Source organism: Eptesicus fuscus, chromosome 5 (assembly GCF_027574615.1).
Source record: "Eptesicus fuscus isolate TK198812 chromosome 5, DD_ASM_mEF_20220401, whole genome shotgun sequence".
In the NCBI taxonomy this organism is placed as follows: domain Eukaryota; kingdom Metazoa; phylum Chordata; class Mammalia; order Chiroptera; family Vespertilionidae; genus Eptesicus; species Eptesicus fuscus.
The window spans coordinates 45,443,248-45,470,712 of NC_072477.1; the positions used below are offsets into that span (position 1 = coordinate 45,443,248).

Here is a 27,465-nt window from a genome sequence, read left to right on the forward strand (position 1 = left end):
CTGGGTCTAATTCTCTGTGATGGGGAAAGTTGGTGAGAGTGACTAAAAAGGAGTCTGGTCTCCTCTCTACAGGCAGGATGTGTGAGAAAGCCACTGCATGGGCGCCGGGAATGCAAATCTAATCACTAGAGGTCCTTAGGGGTCTTCTAAGAGCACCCCCCACCAGCAGCCATCATTTTCCCTAAGAATCTCCTTTATGGTGTCCCTCTGTGTGGGAGGAAACCCACAGGGTAGAGTGACACCAGAGCAAGTAACTGAGCCTCATTTTCCTCTGGTGCAAGACAGGGACACTGACTGGCTTTCAGAGGACACAGGATCGCTGTGAATGCCAACTGGTCAGGATCACGCTTTGGAGCTACAGGGACTAGCTGTGAGGACCTTAGGTAATTACTCAGCTTCACTGAGCCTCACATTCTCTCCAGTTAAATGGTTGTGATAATATTTGCCTGGTATGAATGATATGAGGATTAGCGGAACTAATCAAAATGCTTAGCCAAAGCGTGGCATATTAAATACGCAATAAATATTAGTTATCATGGCTGAGAAGATGACACAGAATAACGAAATGAGATTTCATTGTGTGAAAACACATGATTTGTTCCAGAAAGAGTTCTTCGTGGAGATTAGATAAATCGTGCAAATAAATGCAATAAAAATCACGGGGACTCTTGACCCGGCAAATGCCTCCAACCAGACAGACCCCGCCCCTCGGGCTTCCTCCCGGGCCCGCCCCTCGAGCCCGGCTCGCTCACGCTCACCCCGACGCGCCTGCGCAGGGTGGCGGCCCGCGGCGGCGATGAGGGTGCTGGTGCGACGCTGCTGGGGGCCCCGGCCAGTGGGAGGCGGCGTGGGCCGGGGGCCGAGCCCCCAGTGGCGAGCGCTGGCCGGGCTCCGCGGGGAGGACGGCCGGGGCCCCCGAGTCCGCGAGAAGCCGCCCTGGCGGGTGCTCTTCTTCGGCACCGACCAGTTCTCCCGCGAGGCGCTGCGGGCGCTGCACGCCGCCAGGTACCGGGCGGGGCTTGAGGGGGGGGAAGCGGGGCTGCCGAGGGCGCCGAGGTCCAGCCTCTGCAGCCGGCCCTACAGTCTGGACTGCGGTGGGGGAGAGAGCGGCGCCCCAGGCGGGTGGGCCCGGATCGCGGCGAACCCGGCGCCCGGAAGTTGCGCCGCACCCGCCCGGGACTGTCCGGTCTACTCCCCGCACTCCGGGCCCGGGCTGTTCGTTCTCCGAGCGCTGCCCGCTTTGCGGCCACCACTTCCGTCCAGCCCGGCCACCTGCCTGCCTGCTGGCGCGTGGAGAGATCGGAGCTCAGAGAGGTTAAGCGATTGCCTAAGGTCATCGTCTGAGCTGCTGGGACTAAAATGGAGTGACTTCAAAGTCCTCCCCTTTCCACTTCCTCGGATTCATCTCAGCTGTACCCTCAAGTCCCTTGGGCTTCTTCACGGGCGCAGGCATCCCCTTGCACACCCCTGTCTTACTCCTTTGCTCCCCACCCCCTTCCTGTATACAACTGGACCTTTTATCTAGGGCTGAAATGAGGACATAGTCCACAAAGCAGGTTCAGATGAGTAAACATATAAAGCAGAACTCGTAGGCATGTATTTAGTATTTTTTAAATTTAACAAATATCGTTTACTAGGAAAGAAAATAATTGCGATCCAGCCTGCCCTCAAAGTTCATGATATGTGGTGGCTACCCCCCTATATACTGCTCCATTTCATATTTCCCTGCTCCGTTTTTTCCTGATGTATCCTGCCCCCCGCTCATTTCTGGCATCTCCATCAAGTCTTCCCCACATGCACTTCACAGCAGCCCCTCATATTGACTCTCTCCTCAATCCCCTTGTATCATATTTCTCCCTTCACACACACCCCTTGAAACACTCCCTTCACACATGCTCCCTTTGCATACCCTACATCAGTGGTCGGCAAACTCATTAGTCAACAGAGCCAAATATCAACAGTACAACGATTGAAATTTCTTTTGAGAGCCAAATTTTTTAAACTTAAACTTCTTCTAACGCCACTACTTCAAAATAGACTCGCCCAGGCCGTGGTATTTTGTGAAGAGCCACACTCAAGGGGCCAAAGAGCCGCATGTGGCTCGCGAGCCGCAGTTTGCCGACCACGGCCCTACATAATGTACTCTCCGCATGCTGTTTTCCCCATATTGCCTCCCACATCTCTTACTGCACGTATCCTGGCCCTTCTGCTGACACTTCACTTGGTGGCTCCATTACTCCTGCTCTTTTGGGGCCCTCTTTATACTCTTCATGACTCCTCAACATGTGATGCAGTACCTGCTAAATAAACCAATGAACAGCCCCTCCGGGCACTGGAATACTATGCAGCAGATAGAAAGGATGAGGTAGTGCTGTATGTACTGTCATGGAATGATGCCCAAGAAATACATTCTTGTTTTTCCCCCCAAGTATTTATCCCTCAGTTCCTCCCTTCAGAGACAGTCACTGTTTTTAGTTTCTTATTCTAGACTAGAGGCCCAGTGCATGATTTAATCATGCACATGTAAGCTGTCTGTCCGCTGCTCGGGACCCGGTGTGGCCAGCAGCTCCGAAGTCCCTGGGCCCCTAGGGCGAGGTGGGGCGGGGGCGTGGTCCTCCAGCAGCCGGAGCCCAGGCCAGGGTCTTGCCTTTGCCTCCCGCCCAGGAAGGCTGGGGCCGCCGCCGCCTCCTGCCGGCCCAATCACCACCCCGGCCATCCTGAGTCCCACCCCCTGCGCCTCCTGCTGGCCCAATTGTGGGCGTAGCAGAGTGATGGTAATTTACATATTACCTTTTTATTATGTAGGATATGTTCGTTGCATAAATTAGCAAATGTATAATCCATCTTTTCCAAAAGACTCCCACAATAGCATATATAGTGTTAAAAGCGAAAAACAAAACATGGAGCAGCATATGTACTATCCCAATTGTTTAAAATGTCTGTACTACATATGTTTCTGTATATTTCTAGAGCCATGCTGGTCCAAGCAGTAGTCAGTAGCCACGTGTAGCTCTTCAAACTTAAAATAATTCAAATTAATTGAAAAGTGAAAACTCAGTCTCTCAGTTGCTCATGAATGTAATCATAAAAACACTGAGAGGTGGGTGAAATAGTTTAATACCGTCATTGTCTTAATACTGTCATATTTTCTTCCAATCTTTACAATGTAGGGAAAACAAAGAAGAAGAGTTAATCGAGAAACTGGAGGTGGTCACAGTGCCTTCCCCATCGCCGAAAGGCCTGCCAGTGAAGCAGTATGCCGTCCAGGCTCAGCTGCCCGTGTACGAGTGGCCAGATGTGGGATCTGGAGAATATGATGTGGGAGTGGTCGCTTCATTTGGCCGACTTTTGAGTGAGGCTCTTATTCTTAGATTTCCCTAGTAAGTTTTATTTATAAGGAAATATAGTAGAGAGACCTTGGTCTTTATGTATGGACCTGGTATCCACAAAATGCAATCATTTGAACTCTTAATTCCTCTTGCTTTAGTATTTTCTCTTAAAATAAAACATTTTATTAATGGCATGACTTGTTAAAATGTATGATGCTTTTTCACTCACCCTCATTTAAATTTTATACATATGCTGCCCAGCCGCTGTGGCTAGGTGGTTGGCTGTGGCTAGGTGGTTGGGTGCAACCCATGCACCAGGAGGTCAGCAGGGTATTTCCTGTCAGGGCTGCGGGCTCCGTCCCCAGCAGGGGGCGTGCAGGAGGCCACAAAAATGTTGATGTTTCTCATCTATTTTTCTATCTCCCCCTTCCTCTCTCTCTAAAATCAATAAAAACTTTTTAAAATTTCATATATATGCTGACAACTCCCAAACGTGTCCCGCCAATTCAGATCTCTCCCTGAATTCCAGGCCCCTAATGCCCACTGCCTCCTCCACAGCCCTGTTTGGATGTCTAGTGGACATCCAACATTTGAAAGGTCCACAACTATATTCCTGAACTTTTGCCCCAAATCTGCTCCTCCCCAAAATCTTCATCTCAGCAGATGGGACTTCCAGTCTTCTGGTTGTTTAGCCCTCAAACCTTGGAGTCATTCTTAATTCCTTATCTCCCACCACACGTTTAATCCATCTGGAAATCCTACCGGCTCCGCCTTTGAAATCTGTCTAGAATCTGTTTCTCATCATTTCCACTGTGGCCACTCACCTGTTGTACTGCAGTAGCTTCCTCATTGGCCTCTACTTTTGTCATTGGCCCTCTCGCTTTTTTACCAACCCAGCAGCCAAAATGACCCTTTTAAAGCATACGTCACATCAATCACTGCTCAACGTTCTCTGGTGGTTTTCCATCTCACTCAAAAGTTAAAGGCCTATGAGGACCCGCTTACTTGGTTTGGTCTCCCGCTGGCTCTCTGGCCTCATTTCCTCGTACTGTTCCTCACATTTACTCCACTCCCGCCGTACCAGCCTCCCTCTGTGCCTTGGACTGGCCAACATTTACCTTCCTCAAACCTTTGTAGTGTTCCCTCTGCGTGGAAGGCTTTTCTCCCATAGATCCGCATGGCTGTGCCTTTTCCTTCTCATGTTTCTGCCCAGTGTCTTCTGACTGGTAAAACCTTCTTAAACCACTATTAAAATGGTAATCTCCCACCCAATAGTCTTATCCCCGTCTCTGCTTTATTTTTCTCATAGCCCTTAGCACCACTGACAAACTTTTTACATATTCTGGTTTTCATTCCTTATCTTCCACTCCTCACACTGTCACATCAGCTCCCTGAGGGCAGGTTTGGTTCACTGTTGCTTGTATCCGCAGTACTTAGCACATTGCCAGCACATGCATTATGCCCAGTTAATTTGTTGAATGAGTAAGACTGAGCTGAAGAGTGAAACTTATAAGACTCATATTCACACATTCTCAAGTGCATACTCATGCTGATGGAGATATTAAACTAATGACAGATTAGCACATTATTTAAATTGCTCATTAATGGGTGATAGGAGTATTGGGATAAACAGTGACGGTGATGGTACCAAAAGAAGCTTGTTTTAGGCATCTATATGCAAACCAAGAGAAGTAAGGGTAATTATGTAACTAAACTATCTGAGATGCATGACAGGGTTTGAGTGGTTCTCATATAGTAAAAAAAAAAATGCATTTTTTGTTTAAAAACTTCCAGACATCATGAGCTGTTGTGCAACATCTTGTAACAATGAATAGTTGTTCTTGCTCTGTTTTTAACTGAGTTTCATTGGTCTCCTATAGTGGAGTGAATTTAGCTCTGGCTCCCTTTTCTGGTCGTACAAGACTAGATTCAACTGTTAGTTTTTCAAAATTTTTGGGAAGGTTTAATGATAAAGGTAGCGTATTAGTTTAGATAGCAGTAACTAAATGGCACAACCCACTTGCATACTAATTTCTGCCTTTTCTAACTCAGTGGCATATTGAATGTCCATCCCAGTTGCCTCCCAAGGTGGCGTGGTCCAGCCCCTATAATCCATACTGTGCTTCATGGAGACACAATTACTGGAGTAACAATTATGCAAATCAGACCTAAAAGGTAAGAGCTTATTTTATTTTCTTGAGATTTTTTTTGGTGATTTTGAATGTTGCTATCAGTCCATTGGAAGGGCTGGGTATGGATGAATGGATGATGCTCTAATTTCTCCAACTCCAGAATCCTTCCTTTGCTTTTATACTCTTTCTGTTTTTTCCTGGTTTCTAATATAAGCCATGTGTTTTGGTATTTATGCCCTTGTGAAATTTTTAACTTGTTAATTGAAATAAATTATATTATTAGCAACTGGATTTTTATAAAAGATGTTATGGAAATGAGAAATGGATTTTTGTATAGTAGTTGCTATGAATCTCGGTTCTACTGGCCCTGGTTTCTATAATAAAACTATGGTCAAAATGTTTTGGAACCTGACATAAGAATATATTGTATACCAATAATTTTTTAAACATTTAATTTTTTATTATACCTGCAGTCTAAGAAATAATTATTTAAAACTGCTTCAGGAATGTATTAAGACTCTGCCAATTGTCACCTTATGTCCCCATAGAAACTAATAATTCACAAGTTCAGAAGACCAACTCAATATCTGGGATTTGCTTTAATTCAGAAAAAGGGTGGGGGGAGATGAAACAAGAGTGTCAAAACTTTGATAATTCTAAAATTTGGGTAATGTATATATGGTGATTCATTAGACTATTCACTGTTTTTGTGAATGTGATTTTTCATAATAAACATTTTACTAAAACTTATAGGTTAAAAATAGAATTAGCAGGTCTACAAAGTAAATATTCAAAGAAAAGCATATTTCTAATAAAAACTAATGGCCAGTATTTACAGAGCTTGATGTAAAATATAAGACTTGTGGGAATGCAAATATACTTGTATCTACTTATAATCAACAGTGATTATAATCAAGGCAAAACTCTTGTCCTTTCAGAAAGGAAATATAGAAAGAAATAATTAGGAATGTTTTTATTGTACTTCCTTAGAAAAGAAATTCTTTGCTCTATGATTTCATTATACAAATAGAGATTTTTTTTCATACTATTTATTAATAGTGATAGAATTATCTATAATTACAATCAAATCCCTGATATGCAACTTTATACCTTTACCCATTAAGAAAAAATAAATTTAAAATCTAAGTACAGGCCGGATTTTACTCACCTTTCTTTCAAACTGACATTTATCTTTGCTAATGGCTAACAGTCACATTTGTGGCCAAGGTTAAACTATCCTGGTAGTGTGTAAACGCTCACGCAGACAGGCATTTTGATTGAAAGAAGCTGTCAGTAACCACATTACTGTTTGTTTGCAGATTTGATGTAGGTCCGGTTCTCAAACAGGAAACCATTCCTGTGCCCCCCAGGAGCACCGCCAAGGAGTTGGAAGTAGTGCTGTCAAGACTGGGCGCCAGCATGGTACAGTTCTCGATATCCCTCTGCTTTTACTCACTTCGCACATGTCCTACGCGGTTATGCTGAGAAGAACAGTTTTATGATATGTAGTTTTAATTCTTTAAACGTGATTTCTATCCCTGACTTCCTAAAAATTAACATGGCATTTGTGGTCTCACGTGTCTTTGAGAATTTACACAGTTTGGGTATTTAGTAAAGGTTTTCAAATGACACACGTGATCTTATGTGGGCCATAGTTTCACAGCAAGGCTCTAGTATCCTTCCCAATTTCACTCTCCTCAGTCTCATCCGAATTTCCTAAGTGACTCGTGGCTTCCCTCCAAGCACTTCTGTGCCTGTGTTCCAGTCATTTCCATCCATATGCACTGGAATTCTGCTGGCCTCCAGCTATACATGAACTCCATGGCTTTGTATAGCTCATTGAATCTATACAGTAGGGTCTGAGTAAATGCTTAATAACCAAATTAATGATTTTCATATGAACTAGTTAATTTTCTGTAGAAGAAAACTTTCCTCCCAACTATATAGATGGTGTCCTATTCTAGGCACTCACCTTGGAAATGCTACTATAATAGTGGTTGTCATTTATTGAGCACTGACTTGTGTGCCGGGATACTTTATAGACTGATTTTTTTACTTTTCCAACAAACCTTTGAGGTAGCTCTTGCTGGTGACTGTTTTACAGATGATGCCATTGAAGGTCACAGACAAGTAAAATAACTTCTCCACAATGACACAGCTAGTAGGTAGTGGAATTGGGATTTGAATCCAGAGCTGTGTGATCCCAGAATACACTCAGAGGCTCCACTGCCTTCCTCCCTGCAGGGTGAGAGTGTGGATAACTGAGCATAGTCTGTCCTGATCCCGAAAGCTTGCACATCCAGTCAAAGCTCAGCATTCACTGGAAGCAAATCAATGACCTGCACTCTACAGAGAGCAACATCTCTACTGAAACCCCACCGAGTAGACACGTGTGCTTACAGCTTGGGCCAGTTTACTATTTACCTGCCACACAGCTTTTAAAGCTATGTGATACTGAGTTGTAATATATTTCTGCTTTTTTTTCTTTTCATCTTGAATATATTGCTCTCCTTTTTTAGCTTATTTCAGTTTTGAAAAATTTGCCTGAAAGTTTGAACAATGGAAGGCAGCAGCCAACTGAGGGGGTGACATATGGTAAGTGAAAGCTACAGACACTCTTATCCCTTCCATGGGTTCCTTTGTCGTGTTTTTTTCCCTTTATTGATTTTTAGAGAGATGCAGGGAGGGAGAGAGAGATTTGTTGTTCCACTTCTTTACGCATTCATTGGTTGATTTTTAAAAATATATGTTTTTATTGATTTTAGAGAAAGGAAGGGAGAAAAATAGAAACATTGATTGATCGGCTGCTTCCTGCACACCCCCTACTGGCGATCTAGCCCACAACCCAGGCATGTGCCCTGACCAGGAATCAACCAGACACCTCTTGGTGCAAGGGATGATGCTCAACCACTGAGCCACACTGGCCAGGCTAATTGGTTGCTTCTTATATGTAGCCTGACTGAGGATTGAACCCACAACCTTGGTGTATCGGGACAACACTCTAACCAACTGAGCTACCTGGCCAGGGCAAAGGGTTTTGACTTGATAGTATCTGAACACTTTGACTTCTTCATTTGCACATTTCTCTTAATTTTGGCTAAAGATTGAATGCCCACTTGTATGTCCTTTTCTAAGAATGGTTGGTAAGGTCTCCCTCTCCCTGTTAACATGCAGTTTCATGAAAGATTAGAAATGTTCTCTCTACTCTTTATGTTGAAAAGTATCAAACACAGAGATAAGTTGAAAGATTGACTATCTATTTAACCCAATTGAGTTAAATAATTATTAATTTTTGGCCATATTTTCCTTTGTTTTCTCTAAATGTGTATTTGTTTAGCATGTGCATTTTAATTTCTGCTTAACCATTTGGAAGTATGCATCATGACCTTTTATCCCTAAACACTTCAGCATGCATCATGAAAAATGAACAGTTCCACAATAGCATCTAGTATCCAATCCATATTTAAATTTTCCTAATTGTCTAAAAATACATTTTATGCTTATGTTTTTCCAACTGAGATCCAATTGTAATTAGTTGTTATGTCCCTTTATTCTCTTTAATCTATAGTAATTAACTTCTCCACTATTTTTTGCCTTCCATGTTACTGACTTCTTTTTTTAACCCTTTGCACTCGCTTGCTTTTTTCATCGAGCTGCTACCGATGCTAACCGTGTTGAGTCACACTTGACATCCGAGTGCAAAAGGTTAAAATATATTTTCTTACTGATTTCAGAGAGAAAAGGAGAGAGAGAGAGATTAAACATCAACGATGAGAGAGAATCATTGACTGGCCAGCTGCTCCTTCATGCCCCTCAATGCATGACTTACAGCATTTCTTTTTGTCTTGCAAAAGTTTATTTTTATGTAGTCACGTTTATCATCATTTTCTTTAATTGCATTTGAATTTTGAATTAGAGGATTTTTTTCTACACTTAGGTTATAAAGAAATTCACCCATGTTTTCTTCTAGTACCTGTATGATTTGTTTATTTTTATTTTGCATTATGGAAAATTTCAAACATATACAAAAATTGAGAAAATAATGTAATGAATTAATCTTGTATCTATTATTCAGCATCAGTAGTTATCAATTCATGGACATTGAACTTGATATTCATTCTTGCCATTGGCTTTATCTTGTAGCCCCTAAGATTTCTGCTCGTACCAGCTGTATAAAATGGGAGGAACAAACTTCAGAGGAAATATTCAGACTTCATCGTGCCATTGGAAATATAGTAAGTTGGAAGTCAGAATGCAGTTTTACTTAATTGTGTGTGTACTTCACTTTCAAAATATTTTTATTTAGGAATGAGTCTCATAAACTAAACCTTAAAAATTCTGAAGTTCATTTTTTTTATTGTGGTAAAATATACATAACATAAAATTGACCATTTTAACTACTTTAGGTCAGTAGCATTAAATAACCTCTGACCTTTAGTTTGTTCTTGAGAAAATTAGGGCTGATATAATATATATAAAGCATCTATTATGACCAGAGTACAGTATATGACACAGAGGAGGTACTCATTAAATGATATCTGCTATTATTTATTCATTCATTAAACAGAATATTGAAGGCTCATAATATGTCAGGCATTATCTCAGGTACTAGAGATAAAATGATGTGGGAAAACAACAAATAAGCAAATAAATAAAAATATCAGATAGTGTGATAAGTTCCTTGATGAAAATTTTAAAAGGACAAACTAACTGGAGGTTATTTTAGATTGGATAGATGGGGAAGACCTCTCTGAACTAACATTTAAGTTGAAATCTGAAAAACAATAAGGAGCCAGCCATGCCAAGATCAGTAAAAGAGCATTCCAAGCAGAGGCGAAACCAGATAAAGACATTACAAGAAAAGTAAACTAAAAATCAATATCCCTTATGAGGCAGAACCCCTCAACATAATTAACATACTGAATCAAACAACATATGGAAAAGGATTATACACTATGACTAAATGAGATTTATCCAAGGAATGCAAGGTTGACTCAACATGCAAAAATCAATCAAAGCAACATCATACTAATAGAATAAAGTACAAGAGCTACAGAATTGTCTCAATAGATGCAGGAAAAACATTTGACAAAATCCAGTGTCCTTTTTTAAAATTTTATTTTATTGATTTCAGAGAGGAAGGGAGAGGGAGAGAGAAATAGAAACATCAATGATGAGAATGGATCAAGCCCGCAACCTCGGCATTTGCCCTGACTGTGACCTCCTGGCTCATAGGTCGATCCTCAACCACTGAGTCACCCCGGCCGGGCCAGTGTCCTTAATGATTTAAAAAATGCTCAATAAACTAAGAATAGAAGGGAACTTTCCCAACCTGATAAAGAACATCACCTACCAAAAACCCACAGTTAACATATTGAATAGTGAAAGACTGAAAGCTTTCCCCCACTAAGATCAGGAGCAAGAGAACTAGCACCACTGCTACTCAACAGTGGAGGTAATAGGGCAATTAGGCAAGGAAAAGACACAAGGAACCAGATTGGAAAGGAAGAAGTAAAACTATCTCTCTTTGCAGATGACATGATCTTAGATAGAGAAAAACATAAAGAATCCCCCCAAAATGGTAAACAGTAAAGAAGACCTAATAAATAGAAAGACCTCTGTGTTCATAGACTGGAAGACAATATTGTTAAGATGGCACCATTCTCCAAATTGACCTACAGATTCGACACAATTCCTATACAAATCCCAGTTAACTTCTTTGCAGAAATTGACAAGCTGATTCTTAAATTCATACTGAATCCCAGGAGGACCAGAATAGCCAAAAATTCTTGATAAAAAGAACAAAGTTGGAGGACTCACACTGCCTAATTTCAACACTTGCTGCAAAGCTACAGTAATCAAAATGGAGTACTGACATAAACATTGACAGACATACAGCTCAATGGTGTAGAATTGGAAGTGCAAAAATAAACCCATACATTTGTGTTCAGTTAGTTTTTTGTAAGGGTGCCAAGACAATTTGATAGGGAAAGAATAGTCTTTTCACCACATGGAGTTTGGACAAGTGGATATTCACCATCAAAAGAATGAATTTGGAGTCCTACCTCACACTGTATATAAAAAATGAACTCAAAAATGGACTAGAGACCTAAATGTGGGAGCTAAAACTAAAATTCTTGGAAGAAAACAAGGGTAAGTTTTAATGACTGAATTAGGCAATGGTTCTTAGATATCTTGCCTAAAGGATAAGCAACCAAACTGAAAATAGAGAAATTGGACTTGAAAATTAAAAACCGTTGGGCTCCAGCCTGGCCCGGTGGCTCGGTTGGTTGGAGTGTTGTCTGTACCCCAAAGGCTGCAGGTTTGGTCTCAGCCAGGGCACATACCTAGGTTGTGGGTTCTATCCCCGGCCCAGGCACATATAGGAGGCAACGGATCAATGTTTCTCTAACATCACTGTTTCTCTCTCTCTCAAAATCAATAAAAAAGCATATCCTCAGGTGAAGATTAAAAAATACAGTTGGGCTTCAAAGAACATTCCCCAGAAAATGAAAAGACAACCTATAGATCAGAGAAAATATTTGTAAAACATACATCTAATAAGGATCTAGTATCCAGATTATATAAAGAACTCTTAAAACTCTACAGCAAAAAGACAAATAACCTGATTAGGAAATGCACAAAGGATCTGACATGTCTCCCAAGAAGACATATAAATTACCAATAAACCCATGGAAACATGATCCACTTCTTTAGTCATTAGGAAAATGCAAATCAAAACTACACTGAAATACCACTCCACACCTACTAGGATCACTAATTAAAAAACAGACAGTACCAAGTGTTGACACAGATGTGGAGAAATTTGGAACCTTCATACATTGGTGGTGGTGCAGCTGCTGTGAAAAACAATTTGACAGTTCCTCAAAAAGTTAAACACGGAGATATATTACTACATAGTGATCCTTATTTCTGCAATTCACCTTTCCTCTACACTGAGAAAAGCTGGTGCTATAACAGAAAGAGCCAGAAGGTGAGATTTAATTCCTAGAGCTGCCATTTACTATGAAGAGCAAAACCCTTATCTTCTGGGGTTTTGCTTCTGCATATTTACCTCTAAAATGGGGTTAATGACCCTGTTCACAGCTGTCAAGATCAAAGGAGATAAACTATGAATTTAAATCCATGCGAACATATAATTTTGACCGTAATGATGGTGGACACCGAAATTACTATATTCTTACCATCCCTTTCCTTTCTGCAATGCTCTGATGATAGATGAAGATAAGCTTTACCTCCTCAAGAATAAAAACTGTATTTTTGGGGCTCTGGCTGGGTAGCTCATTTGGTTATCGTATGGTCCCAATACACCAAGGTTTTGGGTTTGATCGGTCAGGTCACATGCAAGAAGCAACCAATGAATAAATAAGTGGAACAACATGCTGGTGTTTCTCTCAAATCAATTTAAAAAAAGATCTGGCCCTAACTGGTTTGGCTCAGGGAATAGAGCGTCGGCCTGTGGACTGAAAGGTCCCAGGTTTGATTCCGGTCAAGGGCATGTACCTTGGTTGCGAGCACATCCCCAGTAAGAGGCTGTGCAGGAGGCAGCTGATTGATGTTTCTCTCTCATTGATGTTTCTCTCTCATTGATGTTTCTAACTCTATTCCTCTCCCTTCCTCTCTGTAAAGAAATCAATAAAATATATATATTTTTAAAAAGACCTGTATATTTTTATTATATATTCCTAACATATTCATAGCTCTCAGTATATGTAAATCTCTTTTTAGTCAGTAAGCATGTTTCTAAAGTATTTTGAGTTCTTTGAAAGAAAAAGATTACACACATGAAAAAACTTCTATTGGAAGCAATATGAGTGAAGCAAAATGTGTCAGCAAGTTATAGAGAGAATACTGTACCAAAATGTGTCATCTGTAAGAATATGAATACTATGAACTTTTAATATTTTTAAATTTAATGTTCAAATCTTTGCAACCACTTAACTCTTCTAAAAATTAAATGTCTTCTTTAAGGGATCTCATAAAAAGAGCACTGAGCTGAGGATGAAAAAACATATATTCTGATCCTTGGCTCTGCTACTAACTAGCTGTGTCTAACTTTGGGAAAAATAGCTGCATTTCCCTGGGCCTCATTTTCTTTACCTATGAAATAAGATCAAGCTACACAGTCTGAAAATAAACTTATTTTTAATTCAGAAAATTGAGAGAACTTATTTTCTGGTATGTGTTAATTTTGTTAACATCTTTAAATCAAGTTCTAGGATGTCAGATATATATTATGTGATAAAGGTGGCATTTCACATTACAGGAAAGGGTGAGATGGATTATCTAGTAAATAGCACTGGGACAACTGATTAGCCTTAGAGGGCTACCTTTTAAAATCAAAATAAAATCTGGATGGCCGAAACCGGTTTGGCTCAGTGGATAGAGCGTCGGCCTGCGGACTCAAGGGTCCCAGGTTCGATTCCGGTCAAGGGCATGTACCTTGGCTGCGGGCACATCCCCAGTAGGGGGTGTGCAAGAGGCAGCTGATCGATGTTTCTCTCTCATTGATGTTTCTAACTGTCTATCCCTCTCTCTTCCTCTCTGTAAAAAAGCAATAAAATATATTAAAAAAAAATCTGGATGGATCAGGGATTTAATTTTTTTACAAACCCCACCAAAGACTGGGGAAAAAAGCACAATTAAATAATTGTATATTATTTAATAATCTTGAACTATAGGATGGGCCTCCTTAAGCATGACATGAACCACTGAAGTTATGAGAGAAAAGACTGATAAATATTACTCCATAAGTATAAAAAACTTATGCATGAAAAAAATAGTGTAAAAAGTCAACTAACTGGGAAGATTCATAACACATTCAGGAATTAAAAGGCTAATTTCCTAAAAATATAAAAGGCTTTCACAAATTAATACGCAAAGATGAACAACTCAGTTTTATTTTAAAAATGGGCAAAGAGCATAAATTGGTAGTTTTCATAAAAAATAAAATTGCAAGTAAATATATGGAATGCTCCTCAGCATCACATGTTGTTCATATAATAAACAACAATAGATTGTCATTTTTTTCTCCTATCAGCATTTTAACAGTGAAATGTTGATGCTTTGTAATCCAGGTAGCCCATTAAAAAAACAATAACTAGCTCAGCTGGTGTGGCTCAGTTGTTGGGCATCATCCCATGCACCAGGAGGTCATAGGTTTGATTCCTGGTCAGGGCACATTCCCAGGTTGCGAGCTCAATCCCTGTAGGAGGCAGCCAATCAGTGTTTCTCTCTCATCAATGTTTCTATTTCTCCTTCTCCCTTCCATTCTCTGAAATCAATAAAAACATATTTTTTTAAAAAGAAGCCTTTAATAAAATAAAAAAACCACAATATCCTCAAATATATATGTATAAAATTCTTCAAATATATAAAAGTCCTCAAACATATATCTAGCAGGCTATTTATTACCACATTTTACAATTTTATATAGCAAAAAATTAAAAATAATGAATATTGGTCATAAAGATATTGGTTGCATAAATTATGGTACATTCATAAAATGAAATAATATACAACAGATAAAAAGAGTGAAATAGATAAGTGTGTGCTAATGAAAAGTTGTCTATGATTTATGGTTAAGTAAAAAAAGTTCCTTATAAAACTATGTGCTAGATTTTTAGTAATAGAGGCCTGATCCCACAGGGACATCCCCCGGCATTTGGAATCCCCCGAGGGGTCACAGATTGGAGAAGGTGCAGGCCGGGCTGAGGGTCTCCCCACTCCCTCCCCTTTACCCCTGCATGAATTTTGTGCACTGGGCCTCTAGTAAAGATATAAACATTGATTTTAAAATAGTGTTTAATGTTAAGATCTTATAAATTCTGGAGACTAATGTAGAAGGTCATGTTTATGTTCTGTTGTGTAAGATTTAGAAACTGAGTTCCCAATTCCTCTGTAATTGGGAGACAAGTCAGACCTGACTGGCACAGAATGGTAGTTAAAAGGTTTGGGGGTTGAGGGCATTTCTTTAATCATCCCTTCTTTAATTATATTTGCAGATTCCATTACAGACGCTCTGGATGGATAACACCATTAAACTTCTGGATTTGGTAGAAGTTAATAGTTCAGTCCTCACTGGTATAAACTTTTTTTTTTTTAATATTTTATTGATTTTTTACAGAGAGGAAGGGACAGGGATAGAGAGTTAGACACATCGATGAAAGAGAAACATCGATCAGCTGCCTCCTGCACACCCCCTACTGGGGATGTGCCCGCAACCAAGGTACATGCCCTTGACCGGAATCGAACCTGGGACCTTTCAGTCCACAGCCGATACTCTATCCACTGAGCCAAACCGGTCAGGGCAGTATTAACTTTTGAATAGCTGACATAGAAAATGTTTTCACTATAATCTATTTGAAAATGTGTCTGTTTTACCATAGGTCACATTTACAAAAAATAGGGATTCTTTTAGTTTGTTTCGATTCAATAATGATAATATATTACATTCATTTAGTGTCCATTCACATGTATTTTCTCATTTAATCATCATAGTTACCTGGGAAGTAGGCAGAGCAGTGGTACTATCCCATTTTAAGCTCTGTGATTTCCTACACTAAGCTTTTCAGGGGGTGCAAAATGACTTGGTTAATTTCATTCTGGTGAATGTCATAATGAAAATGTCTGAGCAGCTCAGTGAGATCTTAGGCCAAGGTATGCCATTTCACAATACAGGCCTGTTCTGAGGCCCATCAGTACCCGCCTCCCCCAATGTGGTGGACTGAAGGAGTGTGAGCCACAACGGGTGCTGGTGTAGTTAGTTCAGAGTCGGGGTTCCCCAGAAATCTAGGAATTGGTATGTGTTTGATCATGGATGAAGGGGCCAGCTTTTATCCTAAGCCTCCTGTATATTTCTCCATTTGTAGCTAGTTATTTCCCCAAAATGCTCAAAACTTCTGGATTCAGCATTTTTAGGTTGACCTTTGAGGGACTGGGTAAAGGACTCATAGCTTATATGTTTGGAAAGCTTCCGTTTGGGTTCAAGGTACACACAAAATACTGTGGCTCCATCGTAAGTTTGGGTTACAGAGTCAGGTCATCAGCAAATGAGTCCTCTCTAGTATTGGTACTGCCTTCCAAGATGATTTAATCTTTAAGAAGCATAATGAAGTATAATTATTCTCACTCTCTCATGTCCCCACCCCCCTCCATTCTTTAGATCCAAAATTTACAGGACAGGCTGTTATTCCAGGATCCATAATATACCACAAACAGTCACAAAAACTTCTGGTTTGTTGCAAGGTACATTTCCTTTAGTTTAAAATTATCATACTTGTTTTACTAAATTTATAGTTTGTATCATTTATCATTTTTAGTTGGGACTTCACTGAACTACTTGTCTGTCAGATTGAGGCAATGGACAATTTTTCTTAAGAAATAGTAAAATCTCATATAATTTTTTTAAATTGATGTTTTGCCAAGGCATTGTTATTACTCAAACAATGAAAGAACATTCAGTAACCATAGTGCTTCTTTTGAAGAAATTTTATATTCTATGTAAACCAATTTAATTAACAAGCTCTTTTTATCTTGTTAATAGGACTATCATAAAAGATAGTCATATCCAAGTATTTAGCTGAACTACAGTGCATGTGTCCTACTTGCTTTTACTATTCAACAGGTGCGGAAGGAACGGACACCGAGGCCACTGGCTGGCCCCAGGAGGTTGGCTGTGGGAGCACACTGACCACCAGGGGTAGCTCCTGCATTGAGCGTCTGCCCCCTGGTGGTCAGTGCGCATTGTAAGGACTGGTCATAATGGTCGCTTAGGCTTTTATATTTATATAGATGGTGTTTTCCTAAGAAGTCTTCCACATTTCTTGCATTTCCTTCATATGGTGTATATGTGAGATGTTTCATGCTCACGAAGGGATGTTTAAAATGTATGATAGATTGATCTGACCTATATAGACTGTAGATACAGAACTCCTGTGTCAACCTCCCTTCATGTCTCTTCAACTTATTCTGGAATAACATTGGGTGCATATGTCTTGTCCTTGGCTGGGTCTGTAGTTTGCTCTCATAAAAGAAGCTGGTGTTGTCTGCAGATGTGAGTTTGAGATCGACCAGTTGTGTCACCTCAGACCAATCACTCACATTGACTGGGCATCCGTTTTCTCTGTGGATAGTATTGGATTTGTCTACTTTTTAGAGTGGTTGTACTAGGTGTACTGGTTAATAATGCGGATTTTTTTTCAATAGATGGAGTTACACATATGTTGATATATATGCGATTTGATATGTATGCTATTTTGTTGTATTGACAACAAGCTTCAAAACTTCATATGTCAAATTTGCTAAAGGTGTTAATATCATAGATATTTTTACACTTAAAAATGTCAAATTTCGTGCCAAAAAAAGAGCATTTGTGGGAAGTTTTAATTCATTACTTTATTTTGAAGAAAAGTGCTGCTGAATACTTCAGGAAGCTTATGGTGAACATGCTCCATCTCAAGATACTGTGAACACTGGTTTAAATGCTTTAAAAGTGATGATTTCGATGTAAAAGACAAAGACGTCCAGGTCAACCGAAAAAGTTTGAAGACCAACAATTACAAGCATTATTGGATGAAGATTCGTGTCAGACTCAAAAAACAACTTGTAGAAAGATTAAACATTGCTCAGTAAACAATTTCCTATTGTTTACAAGCAGTGGGAAAGATTTTAAAGGAAGGAAAATGGGTGCCACATCAACTGAATGAAAGACAAATGGAAAATCGAAAAGACATCAGTAAAATGTTGCTTCAATGGTACGAAAGAAAGTCTTTTTTGCATCGAATTATGACTGGCGATGAAAAGTGGATTTATTTTGAAAATCCCAAATGCACAAAATCATGGGTTGATCCAGGTCAACCATCAACATTGACTGCAAGGCCAAATCGCTTCGGAAAGAAGACAATGCTCTGCGTTGGGTGGGATCAGGAAGGTGTGATGTATTATGAGCTTCTAAAACCAGGTGAAACCATTAATACTGATTGCTACTGACAACAAATAATCAATTTGGACCATGCTTTGATCGTAAAACGACCAGAATATGCCAGAAGACACAGCAAAGTAATTTTGCTTCATGATGACACACCATCACACACTTCAAAACCAGTTAAAGACACGTTAAAAGATCTTGCCTGGGAAGTATTAACCCACCCGCAGTATTCACCAGACCTTGCTCCTTCAGATTACCATTTGTTCTGATCGATGGCACATGCACTTTCTGAGCAGCACTTCAAAACATATGAAGAAGTAGAAAATTGGGTCTCTGAATGGTTTGCCTCAAAACAAGAAAAGTTCTATTGGGACGGTATCCACAAATTACCTGAAAGAGGTGGAAATGTGTAGCCAGCAATGGACATTACTTTGAATAAAGCACTTTTGATGTTTCTCTTGAAATTATGGTGTTTTATTTGATTACAAAATCCGCTATTATTAACCCCGTACAGCTAGTATTCTAATAACCAGTCATAACAAGAAGCATGGACACACTCTGAAAACTATAAAGCACCATGCAAATATACCTTTTTATTCTGCTCCTCTATGTTTAAATAGGTTTATACAGATCTGTACATTTGTTATCACTCATTGGTAATGAACTTTCAGAGTCAAAGAATCGTACATGTTACAGTGCTCTTTGCAGCTAAGCATTTAGTAAAAGTGTTTTAGTTGGTTTATTTGTTTTCATGATAAAGTTTTATAAACTAAAATTTACTTCATTTTACTATTACTTCATATTCACTATTTATCTTTTGCCCTTTAGGATGGCTGGATTGGTGTTCGGTCAGTGATGCTCAAGAAAACACTAACAGCTACTGATTTCTACAATGGATATTTGCACCCCTGGCACCAGAAAAATTCCCAAGCTCATCCAAGTCAATGCAGATTTCAGACTCTCAGACTTCCAACAAAGAAGCGGGGGGAGAAAATTGTTGCTATGCAACAGGGCACTAAGTAGTTTAGGAAGAAGATAGATAAGACCTATTACATATTTGTAATTTATTAAAAGCCTTATTCATAAGGAATTACTTTGATTTTCAAGGAATATGACACTGTTGGAGAAGAGAAGATTATTATCCAAAAGATTAATTACCTCACTTCCTGTTTTTTGTTTGACAATAGTTAAAAACTTTTCTAGCCGGGTGATGTGGCTCAGTGGTTGAGCCAAGTGGTCACGGTTCAATTCCTGGTCAGGGCACATGCCCAGGTTGTGGGCTCAATCCCCAGTGTGGGGCATGCTGGAGGCAGCCGATCAATGATTCTCTCTCATCATTGATGTTTCTATCTCTCTCCCTCTTCCTTCCTCTCTGAAATAAATTTAAAAAACAACAACACTTTTATACTTGCCTAACAAAAGAAACTTTAAATAAAAATTTTATTTATGTCAAAGTCAAGGAGATTTTATGTTTCCCTAAGAGCAAGTGCAACTAACTGATATGCATATGTATACTGACGAGGTTTGTTTTTTAAAAAATGTATCTATTAAATTTTTAAAATTTATGTCCTCATTGACTAGGTTTTTATTCAGGAGTAATCTGCATTTCTGATTTTTAGCAAGTAGTAAAGTCAGTTATTTAAATTCCTCTACTATCTAGTTCCCATCGACTAGTAAACAGTAGTAATCTGTCACATTGATCTTTACTGTAAATTCACATTACTATCTAGTTCCCATCGACTAGTAAACAGTAGTAATCTGTCACATTGATCTTTACTGTAAATTCACATTTTACATCTAGGTTTTCTTGAAGTAGGAATATCTTAACACTTTTCAATGTATTTACACAATAAAAATTATTGAGCATCTGGTCTGTGCAAACTCATCTTCTCTGTCTCAGAGAGTCAAGCACTTCTGGAAGAGGATAGGGTACAGTGGCCAGCTGTTGAATTTTTATTTGAGGATATTTATATATCAGCTTTTTCTGCCTAGATTCTGTTAAACTCTCCATTCATTAATCATTCAACATTTATTGATTGATAGGGCAATTATATAATTGATCATTTAAAGTAGAATACGTTCATGAGTATAAAAGGAAGTACTTGTAATAATTACTCCTGGACAACAGGCATAAACCAGGTCTCTGCAGGTTATGTGGACACCAGGCCAGTTTATATGGACATCCTACTTATTGAACACTTTCTGTGTAACTACTTTTATTCTGGTTCCTGGAGATAAATTGGTTAAATAACATCTTCCGTCTACTGGGGAGGCAAACAAGCAAATATAATAGTTATAAATGCCATAATGGAGGTATAATGGGAGCGTTCAATCTCCCTCAAGGGAGTCAATGGAGGCTTTCCAGAGAAGATAAAGCAGAATCTGAGTTTCCAAATGATGAGTTCACTGTGCAGACTAAAGCCTGGCAGGGCATCCTAGCATGTGCAGAGGCATAAAAGAACACTCACCGGGAGTTGCTAATGTTCTTAAACTGGGTGGTGGGAGCATGACTGGCTTTTATTCTTCTTTAAGCCATAAATTTGCTAGGCATTCTCTTCAATGTAATGGGCTAATTACCTCCTACTTACATGTAAAGCTGGCTGGGAAAAAGCTAACGAATCATGGAAGAGAAACAAATGAAATCCAGAGAGAATGAGCAGCAGTGCCCTCTGGGAGCTTATAGGTGTGTGGTAGTGGTGATTTCTGCAGAGGCTCTAAGGAAGTGCCCATTTGGACACTGCCAGGGGAGTGGGAAAGCCTTCCTGAGGACACAGCTCTCTTGATCAGTTCTGATCTCTTACTGCCTACTGGTTAATGGTCTCAGGTCTGCCACCCCACATTCTGAGTGGATCCCATCTGGTTGTTCAGCCAATTACCATTGCCCTTACCAGTCAGAATCTCTTAGGCAGACCACCTCTAGTCCTTGGCCAGTCTGAGTCAAGGCCCACCCCAGTCCAGTGATTTCGCCTGCACAGAAAACAGCCTCATGCTGAGTACAGGGCTGTGGGTGAGGCATGTGAGCTGGAAAGGAAGTTGGTCGGCATGGTTGGCATACTTAGGAGTATAGGAAATACCTTTCCTACATAGGACATCTTGAGGCAAGAGTGCAAAGCTCATCCCATAGGGGACAGTTTCCCATTCAGGGAGCCTTGAGCCCATCCTGGGACTGGGGGATAAACACCAGGTTTAGAAATGCCAACTTCAAATTGGCAACACATTCTTTGAAAAAGTAAACGGTGCACATCCCAGATAGGACCCAGGAAACTACATGACTCACTCTGTTCAAGCTCCTATAGAAACCACAGTCCAGTGTGACTGAGCAGGACTTATATCTGAACAAAAAGCACCTGGGGTACCTGTTTGATTTTTAAAAATATTTAAAATTTTTATTGATGAGAGAAGAGAGAGAGAGAGAGAGAGATCAATTTGTTGTTCCACTTATTTATGCATTCACTGGTTGACTTTTGTATGTGCCCTGACTGGGGATCAAACCCGCAACGTTGGCATATTGGGGTGATGCTCTAACCAACTGAGCTACCTGGCCAGGGCTGGGGTACCTGTTTGAAATGTAGATTCCTGGGTTCTACTCCAGGCCATGAATCAGAATCTCTGGATATGAGACTCTGCACTTTGTCACATTCAACAAATGATTTTTATGCCAGAGCAGCAACAGCTTTAAGTAGCTTAAGAGGTGCGCGTGGATCTGAGCCATATTCTGGCCCCTCGGTCCAGGTTACTCTCAGGGAAGGTGGGACACAGTCCATTCTGTACTCTGGCTAAAAGGATGTATTTGCAAATACATTCCCTCTTTTGCGAGAAGCTTCTATTTTGGCTCTTGTCACTGAAAAAACATCAGGCTCAAAATAGAATTCAGTTACTCATTATTAGTGGGGTGACTCAGGACAAGTTACTTAAAACTTTTAAACTATGATTTCTCAGTTTAAAAACATGGGTAATACCTGACTTGGAGAATAGAAATTCATATGGAGTATGCCCATGGAAGTGCCTGGCACATAGTAGACACTCAATGAGTGGAAGCTAATTTTGTCACCACAGTCTAAAACTGCCATAATTCCTTCTCTGGGCCTGCAACATATTTCTCCTCTGGATGGCAGCAACTGCTTACTGAGGTACCTTTAGACCAACAGGAGGGAAAGAATTTTAGAGTGGGAAAGGATCTATGATTTAGTAACTCAAAATTTCATTTTAGAGGTGATGAAACAGGGATCCAGCAACAGCTGGCTAGTGATAATATTAAGATTAACACTAGGAGATTATGGATTTTCTTTAAAAGGATTTTACTCTTGGTTTGGTTTGGGAGACAAAAGAAATGTTTCTGAGCAAAAAATGTAGCTCTGAGAATGGCTGCCAAAAAGGATGCTTGTTGTTTTTATACTTTATATTTTAGGCAGTAAAACTTATTTTCACTCTGTTCCTTTATATTAATCAAACAATTTCAAGGTAAAAATATACTATTTTGAGAGGCAGAGTCTTTGATTCAACAAATATGGTGTGATCCCCGACCCTGCCACTGAATAAGCCCAGGCTAGTTACCACTCTCTGAATCTGTTTCCCTATCTATGAAATGAAAATTGTACCTACTTTGCAAAGGTTGCCATGAGGATTAGAAATAACATATGTAAATGCATCTAGCCAGGTCCAAGCACACAGTAAGTTCTCAATACCATTATTATTAGCTAACATTTTATGAGTTCTGGCTATGTTTGTGAGGACTCACCTGAACTATCTCACTTTATCCTTACAATAACCCTCTGAGCCAGGTACTGTTATTGATCCTTGCTTTTCCAGAACATTATATTGCTTATAAGTGGAGTTGGAGTTCACACTCCAGTAGTCTGACACCAGTCTATGGTCCTAATCCTGGACTAGCCTGCCTCTATTGGCAAGTGTTTTTATCCTTGACCAGAGGATTTAATGTGTTAGGCTTTAGTGCTCAGAAACAAAGAAATGGGAGCACATTTTAATTTATACACAGGCATTGTGCTAGACTATTTCAAAACAATTGTTGCGTTTTAGTTACTGTTCAACCGCTGTCTTTATTACCTCTAAGGATTCATAGTTTTCTAGAACTCTACGTATTTATTTTGCAGTATATTGGTACAGCTCTTATGTTGCAGGGTTCTATATTGCTGCTCTTCTTTAAAGGTAGATGATCTCATGCTAGGTCGATGAGATGCTAGGTCGACAGATGGAACCTTTGCTTAGGAACTTCCATTTTGAAAAGTTAATAATGGACAAACATTAACTTATTCATTAAGTTAAAATACTTTTTTCATTGAAGAGGCTTTAAAAAAAATCCTCACCAGAGGATATGTATATTGATTTTAGAGGTAGAAGGGCAGGGGGCAAAGAGAGACAGAGAGAAAAATGTCGATCAGTTGCCTCCCACATGCGCCTGATGGGGATTGAACCTGAAACCTAGGTATGTGCCCTGACCAGGAATCAAACCTGTAACCTTTTAATGCACCGGAAGCCTTCCAACCAACGGAGCCACCCAGCCTGGGCAAGAGGCATTTTTGTGATACTTTTTAAAAGTTTATTGGAAAGGGAGAGGCAGTAGTGGAGGATTACCAGAGAGAAGCAACTTTGAGGGAAGGTTATTGTAAAGAGTCTATAATATATCTCTCATCTTACCTTATAATAGACAAATATGCAAATTGACCGCACCTTCGCTACAGCCAAGCCACGCCCATCAACCCCGCCCACCAGGAAACCGTTGCAGGGACGTTGGGGTGTGGCGGAGCCCAAGGCCCGGAAAGCCGCCCGAGGCTTTCCCGGCCTTGGGCGCCAGCGGGGAGCCTGCGCCGATCACAGGAGACCACTGGGGGTCGGCTCCTGCGGTCGGTCGCAGGGACGCTGGGTGCAACCAAGCCCAAGGCCACCGCCCGGGGCCAAGCCCGGACCCTGAAAGAAGGCAGAAGGCGGTGGCCACAGCCAAGGCCTGGGTCCCCGGTGCCGGCAGAAAACTGGTGCAGGCAGCCAGGTGAATGAAGGTCTATTGCACGAATCTTCGTGCAAACGGGCTACTAGTAAATATATAAAATCTAAAATCTTAGAATTGGGAAGAACTTAGAGATCATTTAAGTCTAACCTTGGACTCATTTTATAGAGAAGGAAATCACCCCCAGAGAGGGGAAGTGTCTTGTACAAGGACAGAACTCAGATTTCTTAACTCTCAAATGATAATAAATTATTAATTATAAATAACTATATATAACTTGTTTGATAGGACCTTTTGGTAGCAAGCTGCAGAAGAGTCATATTTGTGTCTGTCTTGGGCAGTTCCAGAATCCCCACTCCATGTCTGATCCCTATAATTCAGTGTGGTATGTGTTTGACACAGACTTGGTCTGGCAGTGAGGAAACAACATTCATTTTCAGTCTTGGGGGTCAGCATAATCTGGTATATAACACTACAGTCAATTGTACCCTGAGAAGCTTTAAAAGGATGGTATTCCAAGAATTGGTATTCGTGTGGAAAAGTAAGTGTTTTGCTCCTCTTTCACTTTTTCACACATCCACGGTTCTTGGGGGTAAAATAAGGGTAAAACACTCAGGTGGGCCGAGGGAGGGAGGCACTTTAATGGTGGGAAGAGCATATACAAACGCCTAGAGGTCTGAGACTTCAAGTGCTCAGGACCCTTTGAGAGAGCCAGACCTACTCTAACCCGTGCACCTTGGACTTTAGCTTCAAAAGAGTGGGGGCCTGGCTGGTGTGGCTCAGGGGTTGAGCACTGACCCATGAACCAGGAGGTCACAGTCCAATTCCCTAATCAGGGCACATGCCCAGGTTTCGGACTTGATCCCCAGTAGGGGGTGTGTAGGGGGCGGCCCATAGATGATTCTCTCTCATCATTGATGTTTCTATCTCTCTCTCCCTCTCCCTTCCTCTCTGAAATCAATAAAAACTATTTTTTAAAAGATAGTGGTGAACTATTGAAGGATTTAGAACAGGGTTTAGGGCAGGATTTAAAGCATGAATATAGTTGTTTTTAAGTATTTGTATCACACAGTAACATCTGAATACCTTATATAAATTCAAACACTAAATCTAAAAGCCAAAGTTCTCCTTTACTACTCCTTACATCCCCAGTTTCTCCTCAGAGGTAACCACTGTTCCGTTTGTTGTGTATACATGCATGCAAGATATATCTAGGATTATTTTGCATGTGTGTTTTAAAACAAATATCCTGTCAAAAGATCAATTTGAGGGCTAGAGCATGGGTTTAGGCAATTCTGACAGCCAGCTGGCCATCTGTTTACTTTGTTTGGTATTTGCAGGGTATTTTATGAACATTCCAGTTTTTAAATGAAATTCTCACACAGCGATTGGTGCTGTGGGAACCACCTGGCAGACCCCAGGCACGACAGCTGCAAACCCTCACAGCCTTAAACACCAGGTCTGTCTGTACTGTGGCCTGCCCTGGATCAAAAAGTTTGTGCTCTGCAGTTGTGCAATTACAGGACAGCTGGAACTCACAGATATTAAATGTTCCTCATTCGGGTTAGGGAATGGAAAATGTGCTTGCCGTGCACTCTGGAATAACTGAGGGTCCAAACATGACCGCGGGGTCCTTTTGTAAGGGAAACAAAACATTTTGAGTTGGACCTTTTACATTTTAAAAGAAGTGTATATATATATAACAAAACATAACTACATAGTGAACTGGTTTTTCATTATCAAGTCAGGTTAAAAATTTTTATTACCAAACTAACAGAATAAGGATTTCTAATATATTTGGGCATATATATTAAGGCTGTTACTAAAGTGAGGTCTGGGTATGGGATCTAAGGACTACAGTTTTGGAAATACATATGGATAGATTTATTTATTCTCTCTTTAATTCGTTCAGAATCCTTTTGGTACGTGTTATGAGCCTGATCATTTGCTAAGGTACTGGTTGAATCACTCTGTTCCTTCCCCCCTCCCCCTTTTTCCCTAAATTAAAGCTCCCCACACAGGTGGACAGATAAATAATGTGATGAGCACCCATAATGGGTTTACATATAACCAATGATTTGCCAGTCCGTTAAACTAATCCAAAGTTTAAAAATCTTCAGTGGGAACATGCCCTGTACACCTGTGTGGTGCTTATAATAAAAGACTGCTTCCTATGACTGACTTGAAATTCCAGAAGACGGGATGGGGGCAGGAGTGTTTCGAATGTGTTACTATGCTCTTGGGAAATGTTTTTGGGATTCGTCCAAGTTCTACACTGGGACCCAAAGCTCCTGAGAAGGGCAGAGGTCATAACTAAGGATGCAATTTACTAGGATTCTCCCCTAACCTAAATCCCATAAACAGTTGCCTGGGGTACAGGTAAGATCCAAAGGCGTTTAAACAGAGTACAAGCTTTCCCTAAAGCAGATTAGGGAGAAGCACAGGACCTTGTGATAGGATCACTCAAAACTTCCAACAAAAAGACTTGAACGTTATTCAATCTTATTCTCTCAGCAAATATTTTACTCAAAAGGTCATGGCAACTGCAACATCTTGCTTAAGAAAAAATGATTATACGTACATCAATATTCTCTATTTAAGGGAAAGTGACGAAGGAGAAAGCCATCAGAACATCAGCACAAACCTGGGAAGGGAAGTGGGTAGGTTCCAGTGGGGGGCTATGGAGGGCGTTTGTAGCTGTGCCAACGGGAAAAAAAAAAAAAAACTTGCCAAGAAAAGAAGGGGTGCAAAGCCCTGCTCACCCAAGCCAGAACTCAAAGGGGTCCCCTCCAAGCGTTACTCAGGAAAGGGAAGCTGCTTCCTCCAAGAGGGCGCGAACTGAAGGCAGAGGCAGGTCCCAGGGGGCTCGGCGACCCCTCCTGCCATTTCCATAACCTCTCCCTCGTGAGACAGGTGACCCAGAGCCGACCCCGAGGCAGCTGGGGCCTCCTCCCCGCGCCCGCCACCGCAGCGGAGGTGGACGCCGGCTCCCACCCCTGGGGAAGAAGCCTGAGCGCGGGACTCTCTCCCTGGGCCCGTCGCCATGGTGACCACCGGAGCCCCGCCCCTTCCTCGCGACGTGGCCCCACCCCC

The 27,465-nt window shown here is 40.6% G+C and overlaps 1 protein-coding gene and 1 long non-coding RNA gene across 5 annotated transcripts; one reads left to right on the top strand and one right to left on the bottom strand.

The window, feature by feature from the left end:
- Positions 1 to 771: 771 nt before the first annotated feature.
- MTFMT (mitochondrial methionyl-tRNA formyltransferase) lies at positions 772 to 19,792 on the top strand. 4 transcript variants are annotated; one of them, XM_008139257.3, is made up of 9 exons: positions 772 to 1,005; positions 3,171 to 3,380; positions 5,382 to 5,504; positions 6,781 to 6,883; positions 7,981 to 8,056; positions 9,605 to 9,696; positions 15,487 to 15,565; positions 16,647 to 16,729; positions 19,239 to 19,792. In XM_008139257.3, exons 1-9 carry the CDS (start codon positions 797 to 799, stop codon positions 19,431 to 19,433), a joined length of 1,170 nt encoding a protein of 389 aa, XP_008137479.2. In that variant the 5' UTR covers positions 772 to 796; the 3' UTR covers positions 19,434 to 19,792. The 4 variants fall into 4 exon arrangements, with proteins under 4 accessions (XP_008137479.2, XP_027997728.2, XP_027997730.2 ...); XM_028141927.2 differs by having other exon boundaries at positions 5,406 to 5,504; XM_028141929.2 differs by lacking the exon at positions 16,647 to 16,729 and having other exon boundaries at positions 19,239 to 19,301.
- LOC129149141 (uncharacterized) lies at positions 6,902 to 27,213 on the bottom strand. The gene is made up of 3 exons (XR_008556105.1): positions 27,135 to 27,213; positions 7,531 to 7,699; positions 6,902 to 6,942 (listed from the first exon to the last, which is right to left on the bottom strand). It is a non-coding gene; the product is annotated as an uncharacterized LOC129149141 (long non-coding RNA).
- Between the last annotated feature and the right edge of the window lie 252 nt (positions 27,214 to 27,465).

Bases quoted from the DNA above. Each gene is read 5' to 3' on its own strand.
- MTFMT (XM_008139257.3), top strand. From the start codon at position 797: ATGAGGGTGCTGGTGCGACGCTGCTGGGGGCCCCGGCCAGTGGGAGGC. The intron at 5,505-6,780 runs GTAAGAGCTTAT...GTTTGTTTGCAG, and splicing joins ATGCAAATCAGACCTAAAAG to ATTTGATGTAGGTCCGGTTC. The intron at 8,057-9,604 runs GTAAGTGAAAGC...TTTATCTTGTAG, and splicing joins AACTGAGGGGGTGACATATG to CCCCTAAGATTTCTGCTCGT.